We start from the raw sequence: 8960 nt of genomic DNA on the forward strand, positions 1-8960 counted from the left end.
TTTTTTTTTTTTTTTTTTTTTTTAAAACCACAGTCAAACGGGCTGATGCTTAGATTCTTTAGGCAGGGGTGAGGTTGAAATGGCTGATTCTCAAGGGCTGGCAAACCACGCTTCCTGAGGATCTGAGGGAGCATACCAATGAAATGGCAGGTGAGTATCCTGTAGGAAGACTTTCCTGAAGAGCTAGCGCTGCCGGGAGCTGCAGGGAAGCCCAGGAAGGCGGCTGGACTGGGCCACCTTGTCCTCTGTTCAGACCTGATCTGTTCCCCCCACCCAGCTAACCTGCATCCCCTGGGGATGCCATTGTCCATGGTGGCACTGGTGCCAAGAGCCACCTGTGTCTATAGAGCAGGGGCCTTCCTCTGCCAAATGGGGGTGGAAACAGTTTCTGAACATGGGTGCAGATTTCAGCTGCGGTGCTGCTTCCGTCACCTGGAGTGTTTCCTGCTGAAGGAGGGTTTGGATGAATTGGCTGGGGCAGGGTACGGGCTCCTGCAGGGACCGTGTCCTGCCTTGTGCTCCTCTGCTTCTGCTTTTCCTGGTAGTAACTTCCTTGTCTGGGGCTTGTTTGCTTGAGCTGCTCTGTCATCCAGTGATATGGGACTGCACTTCCTGCCCAATGCTTGTCCTCATCCTTGCAGAGTCCCTCTGGACCAACCCCAGCTGTGTCCCCCAGCTGTCCCGCTGCCTGCCGGCCACAGCAGATGCTCAGGCTTTTAGGGAAATAAGACTCAGGGAAAGGAACTCACAGCTTGGGTCTTTGGGTCAGCGTGGGCAAGGCAAATGACTCCCATTTGCATTTGGGCCTCCCACTGTGACACCAGGTGTGTTTTGAAGCTGGCAGCTCTTGCAGCAGCATTACACTGCATTGCTGCTGGTCTGATGGGAGTGACTGCCTCCTGGAGTAGGCAAAGCAGCGGGCAGGAGCAGGCTCTGAGGAGCCCAGAGTTTTAAACCACTAAGAGGCTCTTCAGAGTACTCAGGTGTCTTTTTTCCTTCCTGTAGGTTGTCGCCAGTATACGAACAGGAGCTGTGAGGAATGTCTGAAAAATGTCACTGTAAGTAGCAGCAGTAAAACTCCCAACGTCTCACGATGCCTGAAAACATAGCGTGAGCTTTGTGGGGCTGTTACGGAGCAGTTTCCCTCCTGGAAGGGGGGCTGCTCCCCTGCCCTTGTCCTGAACACACTGCAAATGCCACCCACCCATGACGGTGAGGGGGCAAACACCCCTTGGTGCTCTGGGAAGAGGTTGCTAGAAACTGCTTGGGTTTTGTTGTATGCTTTTCGAGTCGAGTAATGGAGCTCCTCCTCATGGATGGGAGACGCGCACAGTGAAGGAGCTGAGAGGGCTGGACTGGCTGGTCAAGCTGCCCCTCCACCAGTCTGTGGGTGCCATGGCACTGGGTGGATGCAGGGTGCGTACCTGGGTCCTGCCAACCTCCACTGCCTTATCTCTGATATCAGCAAACTTGAACTTGAGTGTGATCTCACAGCTGACAGCCATAACCAGTTTGACCAAACCCAGCCGAATGCTGGCGTTGGGGGTTGGAGCCACCAGGAGAGGAGGGTGCAAAGCTGCTGCAGGTAGTCTGGCTGGGAAAGACTAGTGAGGGCACACACAGACCTCTCCTGCTCATCAGCTCTGTGTTGAGTGGCTTGTCTCAAAGGCTTTCTTCTTGTCCCAAAAATGCTGCATGGAATAAACAGGAAGGATTTGGTGATTACTACCATCATGCAAGCCAGGAGAAGGGTTCTCAGCATCTTTACTTGCTCTAGAAATCTACACTCCCGTCGCCTGCCTCTCCTGGTGCAGGCAAGCCTGATCAGCCCGTGCTGACTGAACACAACTAATACATCCCGTTGCTGCTGGGTGGTACCTGGCCCTTGGGAGCAGGCAGTGGTGGCCCTGTTGCTGTGGCTAACAAAGCAGAGCATGGCTAACTGGCAGCACTGTCGTGCACCAGTAACACTGTGCTGCCTGGTTCCTGTGTCCCAGTGCCTGTGGTGTGCCAGCAGTGGGAGGTGCGTGGAGTACCCTGTCCGAAGAGTCCTCCCCCCGGCTGACCTCTGTGAGCTCCGCTCTGCGCGCTGGGGAGTCTGCTGGGGTAAGTGGATCACACTCAAGCGATGACTGCATTTAGTGCTTGCTGCTAAATGGCACTGACTGCCGCTTGCGCTAGTGATATTGGGAGGTTTCCCTTGCCTCCCTTTCTCACTGCTGGTGTAGCAATGACATGCTGAAGTCAATCAGGGTTCTCCAAACTTCCTGAAGTGTGGGCGAGAAAGCAGAGCGTGAGCAGTCCCTGCCTTCTGGCAAGAAGGACCTTTGGGGCTTTAGCTATTCTAAATACATGCCTCATGCTTTGATGTGATGGAGGCTTCCACATGTGGCCAGCACCTAGGATCGAGAGTTGAAGGTGCTCTGTGGGCAGCTGCCCATCCAAACCTTCCCAGTGCTCAAAGTGTGCACGCCAGTGTCTGACTCTTCGGCAGCACTTTCCTCTGCACGCTGTGCATCATTCCTTGCACGGCTTCTGGCTCTTCACCTTCAGCGGTGTGGCTGCTGTCCCAGGCAGGCTCTTAAAATTCACGGGGGCTCTTGGAACTAGAAGTGAGGTAACTTCTCTGGAGGCCTGCGCGGGCTTCTAGTGCTGAGCATGCTGTGGTCCTGCTCAGCTCTTATCCACCTGAGAAAATACCCTCTTCCAAAACTAGCTCTGCATAAGCTGTACTGCGGCCAGGTCACCTCTGGGAGCTTTTTCTGGCTGACAGCTGACTGTTGGCTGCCTTTCCTCCTTGGTTCTCTGTTTCCGGGTGGGTTTCTGGAGAAATTAGTGTCTTGTTTAGACCAAGCTTGGTGCATGCTCATGCTCAGACAGGACCCAGCTTTTGGGGGCTGGGGCGCTAGGAAGCAAGCTGGGGCTTGATTTCTCTCACCTGTCCCCTTGATGGGGAACTTGGAGTTGAATTGTGGTCACCTGACATCTACTGTGCTTGAGGGTGGGCTCTCTACCCACAAGAGAGTTAAAACTGCTCCCATTCCTTGTGGAGAAAGAATCTCCTCTTTGTGAGCACTACAGTATGCTTTTCTGAAACTTGTGTAAGACCTTGAAATACTAGTTTGTATGTGAGTAGCTTCACAAAAGGTTTCATTATAGAAGAACACATTCCTTAGCTTGCAAAACTCGCTTTAGAGGAGATTAGTCCTGTGGGAGATTAGCTCTTAAATGAGTCTGCATTTTTGGTGTGTGTGACTTAAGCCTTTATCATCAGGTGGAGGAGTGCCTGGTGCTCTGTCATGGATCTCTCTGTGGGAAGGGGTGATCTGAACCCCAGGCTCACCCTGAAAGCCGATGTTTCAGAAGCACCAATACAGACGTGCTGGTGGAGAAACTCCTTTTTGAGCTGAAGAGCCTGTTTGGGTTTGTCTCACCCCCACTGGGCTGACTTCTCATCCTTGGCTGTTAGGCTGTCCCCTACATGACTCCGTGGGTCTGTCGCAGTGCAGTCAGCAAAAGCTTCACATTGCTCCGAGGCAAGACAGTGCCGTGGACAGTCAGGTCTCAAATACCATCTTTCTCAAAGCCTTACTGGGAACATGGACCTGCAGGCCTCCCTGCTGCTGGGTGACTGCTGGAGAGGCTGCGTGAGCCTACCTGTGGGGACAAACGCAAATGTCCGCAAGCTGGTGGCTTGCTGAATTCTAGTCTCACTGGTGACCTGCTAGGCCATAGCAGCTATCTGTGGTTGGTATCTGGAACCACATTCCTTGCATGGTGCTTGCAATGATAGCCTGGGTAGGGACACAGGATGATTTGAGAGTCAGATGGCACAGTTGTTGGCAGTGATGAAGCTCTCCACTGGGAGCAGGAGCTGGAGGCTTTGAAAGCAACTTCAGCAGTGGAGTCAGCTCAGCCTGGAGCACCCCAGTTAGCTTGCTACCACTGAGTCCCTGCAGCGAGGGGACAGGCAGGCATCTTCTGAAATGCCCTGAAATGCACCACGTGTGGTGCTCAGGCTTTCCACTGGGCTCACAGTCCGAGCTGCATGGAGAAGAGGGGATCAGAAGTGCTCTGAGAAGGCTCAGGTGCACTAGGATTTCTGTAACTTGGCTGCTGTGTGTGAAGTGGCTCCTAAACAAGTATTTCCACAGGTCCAAGTCTCTGAACAGTCTGAATCACTCTTGGAAGAAATCCCTTTTTGTTGCAAAGGGTTTCAGGTGATGTCTAGATATGTCCATTTTGGCTGGTGTCTCTACTGCTATTACTGCAGGAGCAGAGTAGGATGACTGCCTCCCTGGGGCCAGGGCTCAAGGCTGCTGCTTCACTACCATGTCCCAGTGGGTTTTATGGGCATGGGCAAACAGATCCCCCAAGCCCTGGGGAGACATGATGGTGGGGTGCATGAAGCAGCCCTCCGCCTTCAGCTGCTTCAGCAGCACTGCTGGTCCCAAGCTGATAAATCCCAATGGATCTTGTCTCACTTTGTCTCTTGCCCAAGGACTCCAGACACCCATAAGTGCCTCCAGTCCACTGTCATCTTATCTTAGATGACTTCTGAAGCTGGCTCCTGTGGGCAATAACTCCAGTGCCAGCTGTGGCCTCTGTTGGAGGTTGCTCCTCAGCGCTGAAGCCTCCAGGTTTTTTTTCCCTTGATGGGTTACTGTTCACCTGGATTAGTGATAAAGGTAGCTTTGCTCCTGTTTCTGCCGGAGGAGTTTGACCTGAGTGCATTTGGTTTTGCCTTTTTTCATAGCCAGTAACTGAGTGCTATATTTAGCAGCTACATATACTCAGTTGGTGTGTACGTGCTGATGCCAACGCTTGGTATACCTATAGGTAACGATGTCCATCTTGCTTTTCCAGGCTGTTATGCATGGCTCCAGCCCAGTGACTGAAGCTGCTGGTGACAGTAGCTGTATACTTGTAAATATTGTAACTCCAGGCAGCCATGTATTTGTGTGCTAAATGTGTTTTGTCAAATCCTTTAGTGAACTTTGAAGCCCTGATCATTGCGATGTCTGTGGTGGGAGGAACAATCCTTATCATGTTGGGGGTCTGCTGCTGCTGCTGTTGTAAGAAAAAGAGCAAAAAGTAAGTATCAGAGGGGTTCGCTGTTTTCTCGGAGTAGCTCACATGTAACCACATGCTGTTGCAGAACTGAGTGCTGAGTGCCACTAATGGGCTCTTCTGTCTGTCAGGCCAGACAAGGATGATGAGAGAGCAGCCAGGGAGCGGGAGAAGAGGCGGGTGCGGCAGGAGGAGAGGTGAGGTCGCCCTGCAGCCCCTGCTCCTCTGAGTGAGCCACACTGCCTCAGGCTGCAGAATGATTTGGCTCCTGTCTGTACTGTCAAAACGTGATGCCACGAGGCATGTGGGGCTTGACATGTGCAGTCAGTGGCTGCTTCAACCTTGGCATGAACATAAACCTTGTGAGCAACGTCTTTCTGGGGTGACTCATGGATGCAGTATCACAACGGTGTTGTGTTTCTGACTCCCTGAGGGCTGCTGACATGTGTGGGCTCTGGTGGTCCCCAGTGCCTCCAGGAGGTGTGAGAGAGCACCAGGGAGCGGGAGAAGAGGCGGGTGCGGCAGGAGGAGAGGTGAGGTCGCCCTGCAGCCCCTGCTCCTCTGAGTGAGCCACACTGCCTCAGGCTGCAGAATGATTTGGCTCCTGTCTGTACTGTCAAAACGTGATGCCACGAGGCATGTGGGGCTTGACATGTGCAGTCAGTGGCTGCTTCAACCTTGGCATGAACATAAACCTTGTGAGCAACGTCTTTCTGGGGTGACTCATGGATGCAGTATCACAACGGTGTTGTGTTTCTGACTCCCTGAGGGCTGCTGACATGTGTGGGCTCTGGTGGTCCCCAGTGCCTCCAGGAGGTGGGGAGGTGGCTGGCGGGGGGCTGAGCAAATCTGGCAGCCTGGAGGTCCCTGGGTTGGGAAGAAGCAAGAAGCTGTAGCTCCTCTTGCTTGGTTTTGTATCGCCAGTCACTGACTTGTGGTTTTTCTGTTTGCTTCTTGCAGGAGAGCAGAGATGAAATCACGGCATGATGAAATCCGAAGAAAATATGGTACAGTGCTGACGCAAGTGATTCAAACTAAGCTTTAGATCGAGCAGCCTCAGTAACTGTGTTCCTTGCTATGGTTACAGCTGCAGAGGAGACCTAGCCAGCAGGGAAAACACAGTCTCTGCTTCCCCTGTCTCAGTGAATTGCTCTCTTGCCCTCTGGGAGCAAGAGTAGAGATGCTCAGTGTGTGACCCCACACAAGTGCTGCTCCTCTTGGGCAGGGAAAAGGGAGTGTTTAACACTCCCCGGGACCTGTGTTCTCCAAACTCACCACATTGGAGAAGCTGCTAGGGCTTCACTGGAGGGGAGATGCAGAAGCTGGTAGACACAGCACCAGACGTAATGCTGCTGCCCTTCAGGCATGGCCCTCCGGCAGCCCTATGGTCACAGAGTGGCCAACAGCCTGGGGTGGGGGGCCAGGTGGGAGCCCGGGTGCCCACAGCTGCAGGAGCACAGAGCAGGCACCAGCCCGACCACAGAGCTGGTCCTCTGTGCTGGCCAGCAGTTCCCAGAGAGGTGGCTCAGTCCCCTGAGTTCTGGGAGTGCACAGCTTCCCTCCTGGGGCTGTCCTGTCCTTCAGGTAAGTCCCATGGTCCTAGGGCAGGTGGGGACCTACCTGAGAGGGACAGCAGCCTGGGAAGAAGGGGGTGAGCAGCCAGTTGCTCAGAACTGGTGGAGGGGACTCTCCTGCCTGGCTGTCAGGGCTGCCAGGGGCTCTCCCAGGGTGGCTGTGGAGCAGGGAGCAGTTGGGCTCATGCACACTGAGCATAGTGGTCTCTGGCTTTAGGTGGGGCTGTAGGGAAAGCTGGAGATCTCTCCTCTGCCTGCAGCTGCTGCCCACTGCAGGTCCAGGTGGGGCAGGAGATCTGGGGGTCTCTGGCTGGGCTGGCTCCTGTCGGGGAGGAAGAGCGGGCAAAGCTGTGCCTGAAGGAGCACTTGGTGGGGGAAGCACTTTGTGGAAGTGGAAGAGCTGTGCTCCAGGACTGACTTGCCATGCCAGGGCTCTGTCTCGCTGCAGCCTGACTGCAGAGTTTGCAATATCATCCTTTCTGGCTGTTCCTCCTCAAAAGTGTTGGGCTGGGGCTGGGAAAGCAGTCAAGAGAGTGGCATGGGGGCTTGTCACTGGCCCAGAAGTCAGCCCTGTATCCTTGCTCTGCTGTCTCTCAGTCTGTGGATGCAGGAGCAGGTCTAAGAATGGCTTGAATTTAATTTGGGGCTCTCTGCTTCTGAGTCCAGTCCAACAGAAGGAGCGTGCAGAAGGGGTGCTCTGGAAGATCAGTCATGCTGCTTTACCTGGACTTTATATGGTGTGCCTGGGAGAGGAGTTTGCCATCAGGTCAAGCTTCTTAATGGATCTCTCCTCCTGTGTAGAGGAGGAGAGTGAAATAGTGCTGACTGCATGCACGGCTCGAGTAAGAGCAGGTCTTTCGGAAGGACTGCAGGACAGGAGGCTGGATGAAGCATGAATGACAAAGAGCTGTAACCAAGAACTAGGTTTCTTGCTGGCTGTGACTGGCATGGCTGCTGCTGTCTGAATTAATCTATCTCTTCTTCTAGGCCTGTTTAAGGAAGAGAACCCTTATGCAAAATTTGAGAATTAGCACCTCCGGACCTGCCCATCCCAGTGAACAGTGCCTTCCCGCAGAGCCGCAGGACTCCACGCTTCCCCTGCCACAAGGAGACCACAGTGGTGCCACTTCCCGCTTCAGCTGCCACAGAAGATGAGCCAAATGCTTGGTGACACTATTGTCTCCACTCCAGATGCTCAGTTTGCTCCAGAGCTTTGCTCTTGCTCTGCTGATGCAGGAAAACATGGTGGCAATACCAGAGAACAGGTTTCTCCTCACTCACCCTGGGGTGGTAATGGAGTCCAAAGCAATGCAAATAACAGCCCTTGTCTCTGGCCAAGGGCAAAAGCAACCTTATGCATCTTTCTTGCTCCTGCCTCACCAAATACCCTTCACACACACAGAGCCAGGCTCTTTTGTCCACCCCCTTCTTTCTTTTTTTTTCTTTTAGTATAGGCAGAAGCCAGCAAGAGTTTCTTGACTTGTCAGTCAGCAGGAGGCCTTGGCTGTTACTCCAGGTGCCTGTACTTGTCCCAGCACATTAGCATTCCTTTCAAAAAGCACAAGTTTCTGGTTATCTCGGGCCTCCAGGAGGAAGGTCCCATGTGCATGTTCTCACTTGCAACTAATCTGGGGAAATGCCCCAACTCTCCTACCTCTGTGCCTTTCCAGAAAGGTGGTCTCCTGGGCTTGATGGCCACAGCTGATAGCAATACTGAATGATTCAGATGCCTTTACAAAATGTTGACTCTATATTAAACTGATGTGATTACTATCCCAGTCTGAAAGAGTTTAATTCTGCTTCCACATCAGGTATGGGTTGGCAGTGATGGCTGATGGAGTTGTCACTGTTACATGGCCCTCATGGCCCCGGCTTGTCAGGCTCTGATGGGGTGGCTGAGTGAGGCAGAAGCAAGGCTGCCTTGAACTCTGCTGGGCTTGAAAGGGGGAGTCTGCTCATGGAGATGTTCAGTTGTTAGGAAAAGCTGGGTGGTGGGAGTAACACTGCTCTCTAACAAAGGAGCTGGGTCTTTCCGCAAGAGCTTGGCCTGTGTCCCCTAGCACCCCTGAGAGCCCTTGTCTAAGTGGGGTGGCCTGGGGGCTCCTGGAAGTGTTGGCCACAGACTAAACCCTGTGCTGTGCTACCTGTGTAAGGGACCCAGGGGTGGGGAAATGAGGATGGGAGCTGACTGCTCTTATGTAGTCCTATACTTGACCAAAATTGGCTTTGCAGCATGAAGGAGCCTCACATGCAAGCAATACATCTACCTTGATAGTTTTGTCTAAGAAAAGCTGGCTATTGCCTTCTTCCACGTGG

The 8960-nt window shown here is 53.3% G+C and overlaps 1 protein-coding gene across 1 annotated transcript; it reads left to right on the top strand.

Annotated features, from left to right (window-relative positions):
• Positions 1-143: 143 nt before the first annotated feature.
• PTTG1IP (pituitary tumor-transforming 1 interacting protein) lies at positions 144-8417 on the top strand. Its single transcript, XM_009284242.1, has 7 exons — positions 144-150; positions 1006-1058; positions 1998-2106; positions 4992-5094; positions 5202-5267; positions 6031-6077; positions 7632-8417. Exons 1-7 carry the CDS (start codon positions 144-146, stop codon positions 7673-7675), a joined length of 429 nt encoding a protein of 142 aa, XP_009282517.1. The 3' UTR covers positions 7676-8417.
• Positions 8418-8960: the final 543 nt, after the last annotated feature.

This window comes from Aptenodytes forsteri, unplaced genomic scaffold (genome assembly GCF_000699145.1).
Source record: "Aptenodytes forsteri isolate BGI_AS27 unplaced genomic scaffold, ASM69914v1 Scaffold647, whole genome shotgun sequence".
Classification (NCBI taxonomy): domain Eukaryota; kingdom Metazoa; phylum Chordata; class Aves; order Sphenisciformes; family Spheniscidae; genus Aptenodytes; species Aptenodytes forsteri.

Coding starts and splice junctions, on each gene's coding strand:
- PTTG1IP (XM_009284242.1), top strand. Junction 1,059..1,997: donor AATGTCTGAAAAATGTCACT/GTAAGTAGCAGC, acceptor CCTGTGTCCCAG/TGCCTGTGGTGTGCCAGCAG. Junction 2,107..4,991: donor GCGCTGGGGAGTCTGCTGGG/GTAAGTGGATCA, acceptor CAAATCCTTTAG/TGAACTTTGAAGCCCTGATC.